At 50.3% G+C, this 20,433-nt stretch overlaps 1 protein-coding gene and 1 long non-coding RNA gene across 3 annotated transcripts; one reads left to right on the top strand and one right to left on the bottom strand.

Moving 5' to 3' along the window:
* Window positions 1-415: 415 nt before the first annotated feature.
* Window positions 416-10,878, bottom strand: LOC116449224. 2 transcript variants are annotated; one of them, XR_004242277.1, is made up of 4 exons: window positions 10,305-10,878; window positions 7,184-7,312; window positions 6,392-6,491; window positions 416-4,180 (listed from the first exon to the last, which is right to left on the bottom strand). It is a non-coding gene; the product is annotated as an uncharacterized LOC116449224 (long non-coding RNA). The 2 variants fall into 2 exon arrangements; XR_004242278.1 differs by having other exon boundaries at window positions 416-1,584.
* A 123-nt stretch (window positions 10,879-11,001) lies between these two features.
* RPN1 (ribophorin I) lies at window positions 11,002-18,727 on the top strand. Its single transcript, XM_032120490.1, has 10 exons — window positions 11,002-11,271; window positions 12,131-12,195; window positions 13,398-13,704; window positions 13,962-14,171; window positions 15,135-15,327; window positions 15,654-15,753; window positions 16,023-16,161; window positions 16,333-16,452; window positions 16,852-17,097; window positions 18,126-18,727. Exons 1-10 carry the CDS (start codon window positions 11,044-11,046, stop codon window positions 18,306-18,308), a joined length of 1,791 nt encoding a protein of 596 aa, XP_031976381.1. The 5' UTR covers window positions 11,002-11,043; the 3' UTR covers window positions 18,309-18,727.
* The last annotated feature ends 1,706 nt before the right edge of the window (window positions 18,728-20,433 follow it).

Below are 20,433 nucleotides of genomic sequence, written 5' to 3'. Positions count from 1 at the left end.
AAAATCACACAATCACAGACCTGCTGGGGTTGAAAGGGATCGCTGGAGATCATGCAGCCCAGCCCCAGACAGGGTCACCCAGAGCAGGTGACACAGGAACACATCCAGGTGGGATTTGAGTGTCTGCTGAGACTCCATATCCTCCCTGGGCAGCTGTTCCAGTGCTCTGCCACCCTCAACGTGAAGAAATTCTCCCTCATGTTGAGGAGGAACTTCTTGTGGTTTAGTTTATGGCCTTCGCTCCTCATCTTGTTGCTGGGCACCACTGAAGAGTCTGGCACCATCCTTTTGGCACCTATCTTTGAGATATTTGTATGGATTAGAGATCCCCTCTCAGTCTTCTCTTCTCCAGACTAAACAGGCCCAGCTCCCACTGTCTCTCCTCGTAAGAGAGATGCTCCAGACTCCAGAGAAGGAACTTGTAGCAGCAGTTTATTAGTGCGTTTAGGGTGCCCCATTGCATGCAAAGAGCTGCAGAAAAACCTGGTACCAGTTAAAATGCAAACTGGACAAAAGAGGAAAAGCCCTCAGCACATCAGCAGCTGGTGGAGCAGAGCACTGGCGTGTCCCAGCCAATTGCCTTTAACAAGAGACCCACATGCTGGGCTGCTATGGGCAGACATTAATGGCAAATTACTGCGTGTTCCTCAGCTCTCTTCTCTTAAAAGTTTCCCTTTTTTTATTTGCTTTTTACACAATATGAAAAGCAAACAAAATCTGCGAGTGAAATTTCCTCCTGTACTGCAAAGCAATCCTGGCACCACCTATTACAGACTTTTGTTATGCAGAACTTCACATCAAGTTCCTGTGCCGCTTGCTCTTGACGTGACCAACAGCTGTTTTCCAACCCTCTGTGGGAACATAGCATTTTCTTAAGCTGATGAGGCGACATCCTGCTTGCCTGTAAGAACAGACAGATCCTGGCACTCCAGAGGACCAGTGGCAGCAGACAGGTCCCTGCTATCCACGATGGGAGCTACATTCACAGAGGCAGAGTGAAAGTGGAAGAATGGTGGTAACGAGCTGGCAAATGGAAGTATTGAGTTGCGGCTCTTGACATGCCCCACCCCCCAAATCAAAATAAACACGTGTCCTGCGGGACACCAGAGCGTGCTGCAGTGAGCAGCCCAGCACACTGAGTTTCAGCAGCCTCTGAAGGAAACTGTAGAATGTCAAAACCCAATGAAAACCCATAAAAACCGATCAGTTTGAAACCCAATGCCAATCGTTCCCAATCAGTAACACTGCTCTGAAGAAATCCATTCTCTATCCTTGAGTGGCCTTCACACAGCTAAGTGGATCTCTGAGGTTATAATAACAGGTCTTTAGACATTTACTGGTGTAGAAACCTCAACCTATTTCATGCACTCATTCCTCTAAACCAGGAAGTGAGAATGTCTCCTGCTTTGATTTTCTTCCTTTTGTGTCACCTAATCTCTATTTACTAATCTTCCTGATCCAATTAGAGACAATAAAACATTATATGTCTCACCCACCTCTTTGCTTTTGTCCTTGGACCAAAAGGGCCTCTCCCTTTCCCTTCTCATCTGTGAGATGACGGAGTGAACAGCAGTACAAAAACACCTGCAGAGAGGCCCAGGGAGGACATCACCTCAGCTGTGGCACCTACAGATCCTTGACGTGAGCTGAGAGCATCTGACATTCCCCACAGTGCTTAATGTATTCCCCCTCTCCTGTGGACACACAGCTACCCCCACCCCCGGCCATCTGTGACATTAAAAGAGAGGTCCCCTTATTCCCGTGGTACTTGTCCAGCACATTTCTGCTCTTCAGAGTCCTGCAGTCTCTGGGACCCTTCTTTGCCTCTGTGCCCAGAAAGGTGTAGCACCAGCCTACAGTGGCTGTGCCTCAGTGAAAACTGACTGTCCAGAGCTCCCTGTGTGTAGCTGTCTTCTCTCAGCTGGCTGTGCAATGCTTTCCCTTGTCACCTTTGGCCTTCCAGACCAGCTTCCTCAAACTGTCATTATAATGATCCAACATATGAAAATTAAAGAAGGGAACTTAAATGCAGCAAACACACAAAATGTTGCTTTGGTACTCCAAGCTGTGTCATTCTTTGATTTATCTTGTCTAAAGCAGATTCCCCTTGCTTCTGCTGGCATTTTGTTCATTAGAAATCTGCTATTGCATGGTCACCTATGCATTTCCACTTGAAAGAGCACAGGCCTGTCCCCTAATCCCTCCCTGCAGTACAAATACTGCTCTGGTAATCTACTAATGCTTTCACCTTTGCAATCCTCTGATAGGTTCCAAGTCATAGAGCAGCATCACATGAAAATGAAAAGGTAGCTCTGGACAAGACTAGATCACCAGATACCAACTGTAGGAAGCAACTGCAATCACGTTATCTCATGGCAGATCTCCAATCTGTGGTGCAGAGGACATTGAACACAGTGCAGGGATTACGTCTGTGCTCACTGAGAAAATGCATCTGCTGGAGGATGAACATCTTAAAGACAAAGCACCAGTACAGGGTCTAAATGCAGCCATGGAAGCCTGAGCCCCACAGGGAGGGTGGGGCCGACCTGCAGCGCTGCAAAGCCTGATTGTGCCAAGTCCCCTCACACCAGACACAAGAGACACATGAAAAAATGGCTTTGGACTATTTTGACAGCTTCCCTCTCTTCAATAGCAACAGCCACAAGACTACTGCAGAGTTGTCATCTCTTTGATACTGGGAGGTGGCAATGCTGGCATCTTCCCTTAGATGCCAGCTCACTCCCTGAGATGAGAAGGTCCAAACACCTGCTCTGCCTTTGAGTTAACCTCCTGCAGAGGCTGTGGACAACATGCTGAGTACAGGGGACACCCTTGGACAAGTATCTATGCTGGCCTTGGCAAGACAGGCAGGAAGAAACAACCCCATGCTGCTGGTCATGGTGTAAGCTGGGCACCACACGGCCTTGAGCTTACTGTATTTATCTGGGCCTAGACTGGTGGAAACCAAAGCCCATGGAAGAGTCAAGTGTCACAGAGGAAGGGGTGTTTTCATGTGCCAGACTGTGCTCAGGGCCAGAGAGGCATCCACAAACTATTTATAACCATAAACCCACGAGCTGTCACACAAATAGTGACAATCACCTGAGCCTCTTGCAGGTCTCACAGCTGTCCTGCGTCCCCAGCTACAGAGGTTCTCCAACACCACCACCACCAGCACCTTCCCACTTTTACAGCCAGTCCTAAATACCAGCTAATTACTTTTTTACAGCTGTGTTGAAGGTATGCCAGGTAATTTCATATGATTGTTCTCATACTCAAGTGGAGAAGATGATCCAGAGAGTGAAGTAACTTCCCTGAGGCCAGAGTGAGTCAGTTACTTTGTCAGATCCGTGTCCTTCTAAACACAGACATTTCTGAAAGGCTTTTTAAACCGTAGGAATGGCATAAAAATAGGTACAGAGAGAGGTGAACAGCCAGCACAGAACTGCACAGGCCTTTGTTCAGGGATCGAGGTTTTGCATGAGGAGTGTGTTACCAAAGCAGCAAGTTCTGTGAGCTGTTACCAAGCACTGAAGCCTTCACAGTGAACATCTAGAGAGCCTGAGAGCTGTCAGCTCATGCCATTAGTGCCTTTGAAGCCATGAGGACAGGCAGGACAGGCCGATGGCTGGCAATGCTTGGGACACTCAGCAGGACCCAGAGTTGGTGCCACTGCTCCTCTTTGCACAGGGTGTTGTGCGATGGGGTGGACCAGCCACATGAGCTCTGCATCCAGGCGTTTTGTGGCAAAGGTGGCCATGTCATGCTGTTGTTGCACCCAGAATGTGTCATGGGACAGGAGCCCGGTGCCACGTGACCTCTGTGAGTGGGACACTTTGTGGAACAGGTGACTTGCATGCTGCCTCTTCCTTAACAGTGAGTCATTGCCAAAAGATGTCCCAAAGACAGCTCTCCGTGGGTAGGAACCAAACTGGCTGCAATGCAGCATGCTCTCTGGGGTCTGCAGGTCCATCCTGAATCCTAAGAGACAGGGGTTGTATGCAGAGGCCTAGGGAGTTCCTCTGGGACTCTCCATGGGAAGGACTCAGACATGTCCCACAGCAGGATTCCCACCTCAAACCCCAGGCACCTCTCTGCAAGCACGGGGTTCTGCATATTAGCTTCAGATCTCTTCAACTCTTTTCAAGTGACAGATTTTCGCAATCCCCTCTTGTCTGCTCTAAAAGGAGAAGCAAATCCCGTATCAATGGTAACCACAAGAAGCTGGTATAATTTTGAGTGCATATTTTCAAAGACTGTGACAAAGATACTCAGCCTTGAAGGATAAGGGTGTGTGGGCAGTGAGGTTTGCTTTGCTTTTATCTTGGACAACACTTTTCAATGCCTTGTGCCTCAGCAGCTGCATTTCTGACCCCAGGGAGTTATGACTCACTGTTTGCAAATCTCTGAGCCACCAAATTGAAGGTATGCCTCGCATGATCCTAAACTGAAATGCTTCTAAGTGGGTGTTACAGCCCCAGTTTTTCTGTTCCAGCATTCAGGACTGGCTCCATATCGCTGCCGGAATTTCTGGCAAATAGAAATCAGCATCTCTTACTTTTTTTAGAAAAACAGGATCTCTCTGGGCTTGTCTCCTTCAGTGAAGTTCTCAACCAACCTGTGAGCAATGAGGCTACAGAAGATGCATTATCCCATCTACCCCAGGACAACACCAGCCTGAGGAACATCTGTTCTGCCCAATTGCTTCAGACACCAACATCAGAGCTGGGGCTGGCCTTCTGGGGGCTAAGGCTGTCTTTTAGCTGCTTTCTGGGTGACCTGTGTGGGGTTAAGTGAGCCACTGGCTGCCATCCTTTCTGTTGGAGTGGATCAGCTCTCTGACTCAGGGAAAAACAACACAAATGTCTTATCAAATATTTCTTAGCAGGCAGGCAGGAGAGCTACGTGTGAGGAGCCCAAGCCTTCAGAGAAAGAAATAAGAACAAAGGATCACAAGATCCTCACATTTCTTTTTTCCTTGATCATTGATGTTTTTCTTATCAGGAAAGTGACTGCATACACTGCTGCAGACCAATGCTGTTCACAAGGGGTTAATGCTCCTTCTCTTTGGGAGACCTTCGATAGCAAGGAATCACCACCAGCCATCTGGCAGGGTATGATGAGGTTGTCTATGGGGAAGGGGCCACTGCTGACCGCCAGGTCCACACATGCTGAGGTCCGTGAACAGCTGGGCTTGGGTCAGAGATTTTGATTCAGCCAGGCAGGGGCTCAGGGGTGCCTTTGCTGGAGAAATGTAAATCCCAGCTGGCACTTCACAGAGCATGATTCAGGGAAGTCCCTGCTGACGGATTCAAAAATTTAGTAACCTGGTGAGAAATCTGCATTATCTCACTGCTTGAACTCAGGCCTCCTGGAGGGAGCAAAAGAGCTGCCAATCTGTAAATGACCCCCTCTTGTTGCTGTCAGTGGGATCCTCAGCTTCCTGCTGTGTGTGGCAGATCCTGCAAAACTGAAGCTTTAAAATCCAGGTTAAACACTACATGAGCAACAGGCTCCTACATAGATACACCAGCAAGTGCTTCCCTTTCCAAAAACAAGCTGAGAAAGAGGAGTTGCTCTATGTGAAGATGGAAACTTCCTTATTGTGCTGAGTGGCCAGTGACAATTCCTCGCCAGACTTCACTGAGGACAGGATCGTGGACCACAGAACTGTACTGGTCTCAGGTGGGTCCTGGCATCACATTTGGCAGACCTTAAAGGGTCAGGAGTTAAAATGCAACAGCACTTATCAGAGAGATGGGCACTAAATCCCACGTCAGTCCCGTGGCACTCGGGCACTGCATCACCGCACAGCCTTTCCCTCACCTTCCGTCCTTCACCCCGGGGACAAACCACCTCCTGAAGTGACCCCAGCAGACGGACTGCCCGCCCCAGAGCCCGGCAGGCAGCGGGAGGGCACAGTGAAACCTGCAGATCCCTGCAGCGCCAGGTGCCCGCTATCCCCGCAGGTCCGGGCGGCTCTTGCCCATCACAAACAGCCCGGAGGTGCCGCCTCGCCGGGGGCTGCAGCCGGGATGCTGCGGGAGGGATCGCTGTTGCCGAGGTGAGGCCGCAGCCATCGGGGCGGCGCCGCCGCGGCCGGGCGGGCCCGGGGGCGGGGCTAAGGGGTGACCCCGCCCCTCCCCACCCCGCCGCGCCCCGCGCGCCCCCTGGCGGCGCCGCGCGGCCATGGCGGGCTGGGAGACATGGCCGGAGGGACATGGCCGGGGGGCCGGTGAGGCTTTTTGTCCCCCCTCACAGCTGGGAACCGGCTCCATCGCCCAGTCTGGACGGGACAGAAGTGGCACCGCTTCCTGCAGCTGCCGGCCAGGACCGCAGCACGCCCAGCGCAGGTCAGGGATCTCAGCACCAGCCTCTCAGGTGTTCCTACCTTGATTCCACTGCGGGGCTCTTTCACTGTATTTATCTCCGTGATTTCAGCCAAACGCGGGTGCTCTTGCCTCCACCACTGGCCTTGGGAGGTTGTAACCCTGGGGCAAACAAGCAGATGGAGAGATGTGATTCTGTGTGAGGCCTTGCAAGGATTTGGTGATCACAGCCCTCATCTGCAGCACAAGGGTGAGATTCAGCTGCTGCCCCAGGAGCCAGCAGGTCTCCCCTCTGCCCACAGCTAGGACCCCCAGCCTTCTCCTCTGGAGCCGGGAAGCACAGCAGCTTCCCTGCCTCCTTGGTTCTCAGTGACAGGCAGCGTCTGTCTTTTCCAAAACACGCACTTTTGTCCTCCTCTCTTCCTCCTCTGGCTTTGCAGATGCCAGTCCACCGAAGGCATTTTCAAGCTGTGGGGTACCCAGGTCCTACGTGAACTGTGAAGTGCTTGAGTTGCAGCGCTAATCACACCCTCAATTTTTTATATAGTTAAAACAGCACTGTTCCCTCTATCCAAAACATGCTCTGATCCTGTGACAAAATCCAGACACTCCCAGCCCAAAGCAGCTCTCCTTGTGTGGACCACATACCTTGCTCAGGTTTTGCATTTCAACTGTACATGTGTGGCAGATTTTTTTCATTCACAGCCTGCCAGTGCCTGCCTATGGCTATTTCAGTTACATTTTTAGTAAGCTTTAAGAAGAGTTAAAAGTACTTTTTAAAGTTATGAAGTGTCCTCTTTTCCACATTTTTTTTTCTCCTTATTTCAACAACACTCATCACACAGTGGTCTCACCTCCTTGCAGGACTCACAGATGCTCTCCCATATTCTTCCAGGAGGTTTTCCCTGTGTGTTTCCCAATGCTTCAGACAATTGCTGTGCACAGACAGGTTTTTTCATTATTTTTTTTCTGAGTCTTGTGGTCTGACAAGGAGACAAAACCAGATTTTTTTTTTTTTAAACCAGGAAGAAATTATTTTAAAGAAAGGTGAACACTATAAGGAGGGAGGAGGGATGGGCTACTGCAGATCACTAAATTAACTTGAAAAAACCCAGAGGAGCAGCCCCTAGGAAGACAGTACCCCATCACCACTGTCTCTCTGCTAAGGCAGGATGTGTTTCCAGAGTAGCTGAACAAAGAGTAGGAGCCAAGCTCCAAACAGCCCCCTCCAAGTCCACCATTCTATGGAAACCCCAAATAAGAATAACGGTGTGCTTTGCTTGGCAGAGGCTCAGTGTGAGTTGTGCTGACGAGCTAAAAAATGAGGTTGTAAAAATAATGAAACTGGAAGAGTGTTTTTTTTCTTTTTCTCCAGCTGCTTTTTGAGGGCCTTAGCAAGGCTAAGCAAACTTATACTTGTGCTCTCATGACTGGCAAGTGTAACACCTTGCTCAGGATTGAAAACAGAGAGAGAAGTGCCCTGTGCCTCCCACTGGCAGCCAAAAGGCTGTTGGATTAAGGTTAAATGGTGAAACACCAATAAAGTCTGAAGCAGGGAGGTTTTTTTTCAGGATCACCGATAGATTTGTATTAAAATCTTCAAGGTATTGCCAGGATGACTTCTGCTACATATGCATAGCCCTGTTTATTCTCTCCTGCCCCTGACCTGGGCTCCTCAGAGAGCAACATACTGTTTCATGGTCCGTGCACATTCCTGGTGCAAGCTCCCCACTGGTATGAGGATCACACCAGAATAAATCCTGTTCCCTGCTGCTACAGGCTTCAGTGTGCTTCTGTGGTCACAGCCAACCCCCTCCTTCCAGAAAACAACTTCTCCTTCCCTCCTTGAGAACAAATTGCTCTGACAGATGACACAGCTCTGAGTTTGGCATCAGCCCTGTAAAAACAGAGGAACGCAGGGCTTTTCCTGGGGTGCGGTTCTGTCCATGGTTTATCCTGCCAGAGGCATTTATTAGACCACTCTGGTCCCTCAGCTCTGGCAGACGGCTGGGCTGGCACCGGCTCCATCGCGGCTGTCCCCCTCCCACTGCTCCTTGGCCCTGGGGGTGACACGCTCCCTCCACAGCACACGGGGAGCTGGGGCACTCTGCCAGATGGCAGCAGGGTCTGGTAACCTCTCTCATGCTGCTTCCTGACCTGCAGCTCTCTGGGACGTTACTGCTGGAGGGAGACATTCCTTGCAATGAGGGAACTAAAAAAACAACACATAAAGAGAGAAAAAGCAGCTCTGAACTCCTGGCTCTCTCTGTTACTTGGCACCAGGCCTGGGTGGCCAGATCTGCACACGGGCACTGCAGCCTGTCCCTGCTTGAACACAGCCTGCAAGCTGTCCCTGAGCTGTCCCTGGAGCTGTCCCAGCCACCATCACCAGCACACCCAGCCAGGGGCTACGAGGAGCTGTGACTGACCCCATGCATGAAGAACAGCTTGGCACTGCTCACAGAGCAGTGGCAAGAGGGGCCTGCAGAGCCAAACGTAGCCTTGAACAAGCCCAAAGGCAGCAGCTTTTCAACCCAAGGACAAATTTAGCCTATGTGGTAGGGCTGAAGTCTTGAAAGAGATGATGCACAGGCTTAGCATGACTCAATTATCACAATTAGAAATGGATTCAAATACAGGGTTAGTGTACAACAGTATGGTTCAGAGCTCACCAGGGTCTGGATGGGTCACATATTGAAACTGGCATTTGCCAGCGAGTTCAAATCCAGCCTATGGGATGAACTCCTTGGAGAGCAACCTTTGGCCCAGGATGTAACAACTGAAGCCCAATCATTTCCAGACACAAGGGACATATGCATTTATTTCTTTCCCTCCATTTACCAGGAGAAATTGCCCTAAGGGAGAGAGGGAAATAAGAGCTGTAGCTGCGTGTCTTATTAAAGAGGCCGACTGGAGTTCATTTATTCCCTGTGACACATGGAAGGACAGTGACAGCCGTTCCTAGCAGAGGAACTTGCAAACCCAACCTGGACAACTGGAAGGCGTTCCCAGATGTAGCACTGCTGGCCAGCCTTAAATTAGAAACGTCTGTTCTGCTCAGCCTCTCATGTTTCATGGTTGCTTCCCTCTGAACGTGCCTACACAGTTCCAGGCCCCAAAGCCCAGCTCTTTGGAGAAGGCCAAGATAAACAGGCTTTTCCTGGAGAGCAGAGGGACCTGGAACATCTCCCTGGCTGGAAGCATCAGGCTGAGGAGGTGGAACCCGCCCCTGCAGCCATCTCCTGCTGTGCTGCTGGAAGAGAGCACCACTGTCACCCGAAACACGGTGACAAACTACCTGCTTGTGCTAGGATATGCTACAGGGCAAACTGCCAAATTCACAGGGCTGGTGCCTACATAAATCAAAGGGAAAGTGAAGTAATGTGCCAAGAAAATTTCCATGATTGGAATTTGGGGGGGTGGGGGAATGGTAAGGGGAGAAAAAGAAAGCTAGTTGAGAAATGATGCTGTTTTGAACATAGCACACCAGGAGACATCCCATTCTATTTAGCCTTTGCCAAGGGGCTATTTGACTCCATATCCAAACACATAATTTAGGAAATCCTCTTCCGATACTTGGCAATCTCAGGCCAAATCAAAGAATTATCTCTGTGACTCATATTAGGAACTTGAAAGATTGAGTCCTGGATCCCATTATGCAAACATGAAAGGTCTGCTGTCCCACAGGGCTCACAGGCAAAAGCCCTGCTCCGGCAATCACAGCAGATAACATCCGTTCCTTGCTTTTATCTGCCTTAGATGTTTGGGAATAAAGTGTCAATCACCTCTTCCCCAGTCATGTGTTAAACCACTAACATTTTCCTTTCCCCAGCTGCCTTAAGTCAGTTCAGGGCTGGTTACCATGCCTTGGCTACCTGTAGCACTTCTACTCTGGCATCACCTAGCTGTCAATTATCTGTGCTTTTTAGCAGAAAACTTGGGTTCAGCTTAAACTCTATTTGTGTTAAACCTCACCTTCCTGAGCAACAATGATCTGTGTGCCAGGCCAGTGAGATGAACTGTCCCAATTTGAGGCTCATTAATTCAACAGCATAATCAAAAGCACCAAAGTCCATCCCTCTGCAGTGCTCCCAGTGCTGTGCTCCGTGATCTCAGTGTCACCCACACCAATAGCTCCTCCAGGCCATCCTATGCCCAGCACTTCCACAAGGATTGACACCTCTGGCCCCTGGAAGCCCTGGCAGGAACCGGCCACTGCTAAAAACATGGAGAAACAGAGCTGCTTTGTGCCGTGGCTGGAGAGGAGGCTGAGGAGCACGTAAAAGCCCTGAGCATCCCGGAATATTTGTTAAAGTTGGTTTTTTTGCTCTTTTTCGGGCAGAAAAAGAAGTGGGAGACCCCAGGAGGGCCCAACAAGCAGCCCTTGGCCGGTCCCAAGGCCTGCCCAGGCCTGAGAGCTCAGCAAGAGCACGGGCCCAGCTCCCCGCGGAAACACCCAAGCTCGCCGACAGAACCTGGGCGCCGAGGAAGGGCCGGGGCTGCGCGAAGCCGAAGCCATCCGCGGGACTCCGGAGCCGCCCGCCCAGCTTCTCCCCTCAGGCACCGCGGAAGGCGGGGAGGAGGGGGGCGGGCCTCCAGCACCGCTGGGAGCCGCCATCGCGAGCCTCCTCCCCCACTGGACGCCGCCATCTTGTGCCCTCCCCGTACAGCGCGGGCGCCGCCATCTTCTGCCCTCCCCACGCGGGTGCCGGTCATGGCGGGGCTACTGTGCCACCTCCTGCTCCTCTGCCTGGCGGCCGCTGCAACCAGCGCCGATCTGGTGCTGGAGGAGGTGCGGCGCTCGCTGGACCTCAGCACGCACCTGGCCAAGGTCTCGGCCGAGCTCAACCTCGCCAACGCGCCGGGTGGCGCGGCCGCCTCCGCCTTCCTGCTGGCGCTGGAGCCCGGGCTGGAGCCGCGCCTGGCCCACCTGGGCGTGCAGGTGAGCGTGGGGAGCAGGCACCGAGCGCCGCTCCCGCGGGGGCCGCGGAGGGGCCGCGGGCGCTGCCCGGCCCCTCGCCCGGAGGGACACGTCGGCACTGCCGGGCCCTCAGCACCGCTCCCGGATCCCGCAGCGCCGCTCCCGGATCCCGCAGCTGGCCGGGAATGGGGCTGTCTGTCGCGGTGTGAGGGCGGAGGTGGGAGGCCTGGCAGGCGATGAGGAGGGCGATTCACGCCGTCACGGCTGGGCGGGAGTCGCCGCTAGCACGGCCGGAGCAGGGCTGGCAGCCCCAGGCAGTGCCGGGACGGGGGACCTGGCCCTTACCCACAGGAGGAACGAAGGAGCAAGTAGGACAATACTTCTGTCCTAACCCCAGAAGTATTGTCACTTTATATAAATTTTACATACAGCATAGAGACGTACGTAACAGCGCTCTATAGTATATCTATATACAGGGTTCTGTAGTATACCCCAACTGGTCAAGCCATATTCCCGCGGCCTGCTCACTCCCCAGTCACAGGGGAAATCACAAAAGCATTTGATCAATATTGTCATTTCTGCAAATTATGGTGACTGTGCCTGGTTGGGAACCAGGCTGAGAGAACATGGGAACATGAGAGTTACCAGAAACCTCCAGTACCTGTTTCTGCACACTGACCACACTGCAGTTTGTATTCGTGAACAACATTATGAAAGGGCCTTTTAAAAAGAATTTTCTTAATAAATTAATTATATATAAGCTTGTACTTTCCGGGGGACATGCCTCCTAAAAACTCCTTACAGGGACTGTACACTTTGCCCTGGATGTGTTAAGTCTATTAAATAGCAGCGCACTGATCCATCTGTTGTTTGGGAACAGGTGAAAGGTGAGGAAGAGGAGGAGAACACCTTGGAAGTGAAAGAGACTAAAGTTAAGGGCAAAACGTGAGTATCACCCTCTAAGGTCAACACCTAGAGTTGTGCATGGGGGATTCATAATTGTCTTCACAGTGAAGTAGAGATACTACCCCAGTTCGACGTACCTAGAGATCACGAGTGTTTTCTTCCTCAGCTGTGCTCAGTCTCTTGTACTCAGTGCTTTGGCTTTGAGTAATGCCCTGGCCCCTTATTAAGGGACACCAGGTGAGACAAGCATTTGGTCATGCTCTTACCCATCACTCCCTTTTGAGCTCTCAGATGGTTGGCAGGGGTGACTCCAGAGAGCTTAGTGCCCTGTGCCTGTGTGGAGGGCACCACAGAGTGCTGGGTACCATGGCCCAGCACAGGCTCTTCCTGCTGCAGGGAGAGAGGATGCTGCAGTTTGCATCAGGCTCTGTACTGCCAAGCTTGGAATATTATGTGGGTGCTGCAGGCTGGGCACGCAGGTGTTTTCTGAGCCATGAGAGCTGAGCCGTGCCTGTAAAGTGGCTCAAAAGCACAGTGCAGCTGCATTTCAAGAGTACAGTGGCTGTGGAGTTAAGTTGCCAGGGTAGACCTTGGCTTCTGACGTGCCCGGATGTCTCATATGATCCTGCCCTTGGGCCACCAGGCATGACATGAAGTATGTTCACTTCTGGCATCACCTCAGTCTGTCCAGTGCATCCTTACAGATTTGTAAAACATTCTGTAGAACCTCCATCCAAAACGTTGCTCCTATTCTGGCCATCCTTAATTTCAGATCCTTTGGGCAAAAATCTGAGAATGAACAGACTTTTTGGGAACAGGTGCTTAAGATGTTTGTGATTAGTCTTCTGGACTTGTGCCCATGCTTCCTTTGATGTAGATCACTCCTGTCATCTGGAGAAGAATGGAAAAAACTCTTGCTGAAGCTTTATAAATGCAGGATTAAGGAGTGGTGTTTCACCATTCCTCTTCCAAAAAGGGAACGCGGTGGTTTTTTTGTGAAGCAAAGACTGTAACTGTGCCTGGACACAGTTCACCCTGGGCTGCTTCCCCAGTCTAGAGTAATCACACCTGCTGGGAGAAGACATCTCTATGTCTTGGAGGAGCAAGTAAAATACTTGCCCAAATCACACATTATACATGTGATACATGGTCACCCCTCCACAGGGGATGTTGCAGTGGGTGGATCTGAATGCTCTCTCAAGGGAGATCCCACATAACTTACCTGTTCTTCTCCCTTCCAGTGGGAAATTCTTCTCCGTGAAGCTGCCATCTCCTTTGGCCCCAGGAGCCAAGGTCCGTGTCTCTGTTGAAATGGTTTTCACGCACGTCTTGCAGCCCTATCCCACCCACATCACCCAAAGCGAGAAGCAGTTTGTGGTCTTTGAAGGAAATCACTATTTTTACTCACCGTACGTCACCAAGACCCAAACAACCCGTGTCAAACTGGCCTCCAGGAATGTGGAGAGTTACACCAAGCTGGGCAACCCTTCCCGCACTGAGGACATGATTGAATATGGCCCCTTCAAGGACATACCTCCATACAGCCAGGTAAACGTCTGTGCAAAGGGGTTGTGGCTCTGCAGAGAGCATCTTCCAGACATGGAAGATGTGTCTCAGAGGCTGGAGAGTGGGAAGCAGAGGCTTTCACGTAGAAATTGCAGGTCAAACACGAGTTAGACCGTGTGCAGGCCAGGAACGTGTGTATGTGCCAAGGAGGGTTCTCTGTGGCACATGGAGTGGATCATTGTGAGGGGAGCTTGCTCCTTACTTTGGGTCTGACAGTTTATCTTTTTTCCCCTCATTAGGACACTCTGAAGGTGCACTATGAAAATAACAGTCCATTCCTGACCATCACCAGCATGACACGAGTCATTGAGGTGTCTCACTGGGGTAACATTGCAGTTGAAGAGACGGTTGATTTAAAGCACACAGGAGCAGTGCTGAAAGGGCCTTTCTCCAGATACGACTACCAGAGACAGCCAGACAGTGGGATCTCTTCTGTCAAGTCTTTTAAGGTTGACATTTTGCACATGTATTTTTTTTGTAACTGTGGCTTCCCCCTTTTTTTAGATCCTCAGAGGAAAAAAGATACAGTTGTCCTTTGCCTTTTGTTTAATAACCATACCCCAATAATAAGGGAATATTAAAACTCTGGTCTATTTTCAGAGAAAGTTTGTGCTGCTTAGGAATAGACTTTAGAAGCAGCATTAGGAGGTTATACACTTTATTGCATCTGCTGGTCCAACAGACTGCACAGACCAGGGCATGTAGTGTTCTCCATGCTCCCACCCCTCCAATCTCAGGGACCCTCTAAACCCCTTAGCCCCCTGTATTGAGATGTCTGCTTTGGGTTTTCCACTGTGCATGGGCCATTTATTCTGTCCCCACCTCCTTGTTTTCAGAGTTGCCTCTCTGTCACATCCTCCTCATGCTGAACAGTATTAATTGGAAACTCACCCATTCATTCCTTGCTCACAAAGCACTCAACAAGAATTAAAGCTGTGGCTCTGCTAGCCAGATGTAAAAAATATTGTGTGTTCTCATCTGAACCAAAATCTTTCTTGCTGCTTGAAGCCTCGAAGATTGATTGTTGTAATTCTCTAGGGTGGTGCAGCCAAACAGAAATCTCATTTTGCTGAGTGCAAAGCCAGCAAGCCCAATGAGCTAGGGCAGCAGGCTGGAGTGAAGAGGGGATTGCTGTCCTGGTGGGCATGATGAGATCCTTGCTGTCTAGGGAGTTTGAAACTGGGCTGGAGAAAGCACATTCATTTGGAGGCCAAGTGATTTTAGTGCTGGCAGCCACTTGTGGGATTGCTTGTAACAGCACAATTTTACCACTCAGTGCAACTGAATGGCCATTTTGTCATGTCTCACGTGGGAGCACAGTTTCTCAATGCTTACCAGCCTTTATTGGTTTTGCCAGTTTCACTGAAAGTAACACCCATCTTGTGCACTCACTGTTGCTTCTCTCCATACAGACCATTCTCCCAGCTGCTGCTCAGGACGTCTATTACAGAGATGAAATTGGGAACATCTCCACCAGCCACCTCCTTGTCCTGGATGACTCTGTGGAGATGGAGATCCGTCCCCGATTCCCGCTTTTTGGGGGCTGGAAAACGCATTACATCATTGGCTATAACCTGCCAAGCTACGAATACCTCTACAATCTTGGTGGGTGGCTGAGGGGAAGGGAATAAAAACTGCCCTCTTGTGTGTTGAAAGGTGGTTGCTGTACAGTAAAGAATTGAAAGCTGTGATACACTGCACCTTAACAACAACAGTTGCCAGCTATTTTTTCTAGAATATGCAAATCCACTTTTTTTATGCTTCCCTCAGGTTTTTGTAGACATCTGGTTAAACTATATCTGAGTGAGCTAGTGCCCCCTGCTGCACAATTATCCATGCAAATTGTGCTCCTGCCTTGGGTGGGAGCTGAGCTTCAAGGTTGTCTCTTGTTCTCTGAGGAACTGTAACCACCCTCTGCTCTGCACTCTTAGGTGATCAGTATGCCCTGAAGATGAGGTTTGTTGACCACGTGTTTGATGAGCAAGTTACAGACTCTCTGACTGTCAAGATTGTCCTGCCAGAAGGTGCCAAGTAAGTGTCATTCCTCCTGGCTTGTTATTGCGGACAGTGCTGTGTTGGTGGCAGTTCTCCAGTCTGCTCTAATGGCCTGGGGACAGTGAATCAAAACCATGACTGTGCATATGGAGGAGATCTTGGAACACAGCTTTGCTTCCTTGTAGAGCCTTGTTTAAAGTGCATAATTTACCTTGTGCTAGAGGCCACAATTGGCCAGACAAGTCCTGGGTTACATCATCTCAAACACCATAGGGTCATGTGGAACTGTCTGGTTTTATCCACAGGAATATCCATGTGGACAGCCCCTATGAAATCAATCGTGCCTCAGACGAGCTTCACTACACATATCTGGACACTTTTGGACGTCCTGTTATTGTGGCACACAAGAGCAACCTGGTGGAGCAGCACATCCAGGACATTGTGGTGAGTGTGGCCTCAGCAGTTGTGCCTCCTCTGAATTCAGCAGCATGGTCAAAACACCTAAGAAATGAACACTTGCTGGACTGCATGGGTGGTTCTGCTGCTGCCTGAGGAGAGGGGTTAACCCCTGCAGTAACATGGGACTCTGCTCAGTGTTTGGAACTTACCTTGTAGGTTCATTACACCTTCAACAAAATCCTGATGCTGCAAGAGCCTCTCTTGGTGGTTGGAGCCTTTTACATCTTGTTCTTCACTGTGATCGTCTATGTCAGGCTGGATTTCTCCATCACCAAGGTCTGTATGATGAAGAGCCCTGTGGGAGTATAAGCAGATTTCTCAGCTGATGAATGGAGATTTTTCATACCAGTAATTCTCACTGAATGTTCCTACTGTTCAGATGTTTTACTTGTTTGAAGTCCTGTTTTTGTTCAGCCTGAGCATTGGTACTCCAATGTAGGGCTGATCTGGTATCTCCCTCTGCAGTGTTTTCACTGTTAAAACTATTTGTTGGGCTGGGCTAAGTGCTGAAAGGTGCTTGCCCTAATCAGCACTTGCACCATTCACCTAATTACTGTCAGTTGACTTAATTGCAAAAGGAACAGTTTCTATAACAGTCCTGTGGCAGATTGCAGGCATGGCTTGATGCAGGTCAAAGATACAACTGCTTTGATCTTCCCTTCTGTCCTGTTGCAGGATCCAGCTGCTGAAGCCAGGATGAAGGTTGCCTGCATCACAGAGCAGGTGCTTACTCTGGTGAACAAGAGGCTTGGGCTGTACCGTCACTTTGATGAAGCAGTGAATAAATACAAGCAGTCACGGGACATCTCCACCCTGAACAGTGGCAAAAAGTCTTTGGAGATGGAGCACAAGGCACTGACGAATGAAATAGCCTCTCTGCAGTCTAAACTGAAGACAGAAGGCTCTGACTTATGTGATAAAGTGAGAAATTAAAATTTATTTTATAAGCTCTCCTGTTCTTGGCTCTGTCAAGTATTCTGCATGAGTTTTAACTGGGGGTTTAGTTTCTGCAGCCAGTCTAGGTTGTTTTTTTTATCTGAAAATGGCTTGATCTCTGCAAGGGGGTGTGACAAGTGTTATTTTTGCAGTAATCTCAGTTATGCAGCTGTGTAAGTGTTGCTGGTAAACAGCTGCTTGTGCTGTTTCTTAAGTAGCCCTTGAACCAGCTGCATTTGTACACATTATTGAGTTTGTAACACAATCCTGATGCTTCTCATTGAGCTCATGGCAGTGACATTTAGGCAAAAATGGCAACTATCCACACATTAATAGTTCTGACTTTACTACTCACACCAGTCAACCCAAAATCTTCTCTCTCATCTCTTATTTTCTTGCACGTTTGCATTTGGTGGTGACAGAATTTTGGTAACATGATGCTCCTCGGGGGGTGTTTTGCTGTGCCATGTTGAAAGCCATGGCACAATGAACGTACACCCACTGTCCTGCCCTTCAAATACGTTTTAACACTTACCCAAAACAGCCACTTAACCCCAAGTGAGGGACACTTTAGTCTCTAAGGTCCATTTAGTCAACAGCCAGCTTGGTTAATCTGTTATTAACTCTTAAGAGTAGCTCTGTCATTGCAGACCTGCTACTCACACACCATGAGTGTTAAGTGTAGGGACACAGCTTCCAGCTGTTAGAGCTGTGATTTAGCTTGAAGCCTTTAAAATCTGTCATTAAATACTCTTTAACAGTCTCTTGCCAGTATGGCTCCTGGGTCCTTGGAGCCCCTTTTATCTGCACTGCTTAGTTACCCATTCATGGAATATTCTTCATAATGTGATGCCAGGGAGAGGTGATGGCTCAGGAGGCAACATTCAGGGATCGGAGATGTTTCTACTTAGCACTGACTTCATCTACCATCTCTTCTATTCCAGCTTCACTGTAGGGATTTTTTTGTTTTGTTTTGTCTCCTCTAATACTCCCTTGCTTTGTCACCCTGCCAGGTAAGTGAGATTCAGAAGCTGGATGGCCAAGTGAAGGAGCTGGTCCTGAAGTCGTCGGTGGAGGCGGAGCGGCTGGTGGCAGGCAAGCTCAAGAAGGACACGTACATCGAGAACGAGAAGATGCATTCCAACAAGCGCCAGGACCTGGTCTCCAAAATCGACAACATCCTCGATGCCCTGTAACTCTGCTTTAGCAACCATGCCGAGGGGAGAGGTATGAAGGGAGATGAGAGTGATACACTTTGAGTCAAAACTCCTTCCCAGCAAAATTAGGGGAAAAGTTGATATGGAATGTCTGAAAGTACATTTTGGTTTTAGATTTTTCTATAGAGCCTGTCTGCTCAGCAGCACGTGCTGTGCAAGGGACCACGCCATCATGTTTGGCTGGGTAATGGGGTTTCTTTACCAGAGGTGAGACTCAGCCAAGTTATGAAAGAGTCTCCTGCTTTTGGTTTGCCCTGTATAGATGTGCCCTGAGTAAGCGCACATAAGGAGCCGGTCTGAGCACAGACATGCTCATGGCAAAGCTGAATGTTGCAGCTCTGGAAAGAATAAAAAATACCTTTGTTCTACTTTTGAAATAAAACCGTCACTGCCTCGCCTCTACGTGTTGTGCTGGGCTGGGGGGAGGTGGAGGGGCTGGGTAGCCCCATCCTGCCCATGGCCAGGAAGTGCAGTTCCCTGTGGAGCAGAGTTCAGCCCTGACCACTCCTGCCTCCTGTCAGCTGTGTGCCCTGAGGTCAGAGCTCTGCCACCCCGCAAAGCCCTGACCCAGACAGGGGCGAAAGCCAAGCCCTTGTTCCTCAGGGATGTGCATGCACTTACACCCTTACGGGGAGAAAAACAACAGAACCCCTGCCGGCCTCTTACTGTGTGCTGCATGTGCCAAAAGTCCCTGCATCCCTTGTGCTGCCCATGTAGGTCCTCACTCACACTTGGATACCTTGGGGGGTGCTGCCTCAATTCACTGTTGAATACCCCAGACATAGCTGCAGGGACAGCACTATGGTTCTCCCCAACTGCCTTTGCCTGGCACAGTTGTTTGGGCCAAAGTGGTTAGAGATCCTCATACAGCAAAAACCAGAAGGGGCTGTGTGTCCCTCTGTCTGCCCCGAGCTGCAGGTGTTGGCAGCTACCCAAGGGTGGGTGTGTGTGCAGCCTCTCCACTGGGCACCTGCAGCTTCGTGTCAGAAGCAGACTCTGCAGAGAGTCTGGAGGCTGCCTGCAGACTCGGCAAAGCACAGGGCTGCCCCACAGAGCAGTGGCTCACGAGGAACCAGTGCCAAACGTGGCTGTGCTGGGGAGTGAAGGTTTGCCACAGTACCTGCACTGGCCCCCTGTCAGGCTTGGGGCAAACACAGCCCCTGTGGCTCAGGGCTGCCTGCAAGCCCTGTGCTTGGATGTGCACAAGCAGCAGGACACTTGCCAGCCCTTTGCCAGGCCACCCGCACTGCTGTCCCTCTGTCCTGGACCCACATAGCCCAGATCTGTCACAGACACACTTGTCTCTGCTCCTTACTAGCCCCTCTTATCTGAGATAAAAGTTGTCTTTATCCTCTCCTGTGATGATTTTATCCTTGTACAGAGGATGCACTTAGTTGGAAAGCCCTCTGCCCTGGCCACACAGCTTCCAAAGTGGTTTGTTAGTTAGGAGCTTTTTGCAGTAGGCCTGAGCCCAGGCACCCAACACAGTGCCACCAGGTGCCAGCTCTGTCCCATGCCCACTAACCTCACCCTGCAGCAGAGTGAGCAAGCTTAAATCCCTGCCTCACTGCTCCCTGTGCAGATGCTATGGGGAGCCCTGAGACAGTGAGTCCTACCCGACCAGCTGCAACCAGCTAAAATCAAACAAATGGTCATTAATCTATGGAGCCAGAACACACACCATACTCAGGGAGTACCAGGTGCATCCAAAGCCAAACAAGGGCTGCCTGTTGCACCCAGCCAAAGCAGGCAGGTCCAGAGGATGAAAAAAGGGATCAAACTAGACTTGCGTGATCCCAAAGTCACCCTTAACTTTCCACATCCCCAGCAGAGGAAAAGCAGTGCCACCCTTCCTTCCCACATACCACTTCTGCCTGGCTGGACAGGCAGCTCAGACCCCCGAGGGTACAGTGGAGCTTGTGGCACCTGTTACAAAGCCCTGTAACAGGGGTTGATGGTGTCTGTGTCTTTCCTTTTCTATCCCAACGGGATCTGGTCAGTCAGCACACACCTCAACCCACACAGCTACTGGACAGCTTCAGATCCTGCTTGTTAATGGAAACCACATCTGCAAAGACAGCAGCTCTAAATAGGATGAACACAG

The sequence above is a fragment of the Corvus moneduloides genome, chromosome 11 (assembly GCF_009650955.1).
Source record: "Corvus moneduloides isolate bCorMon1 chromosome 11, bCorMon1.pri, whole genome shotgun sequence".
Taxonomy (NCBI): Eukaryota; Metazoa; Chordata; class Aves; order Passeriformes; family Corvidae; genus Corvus; species Corvus moneduloides.
This window is presented reverse-complemented; position numbering and strand designations above follow the sequence as displayed.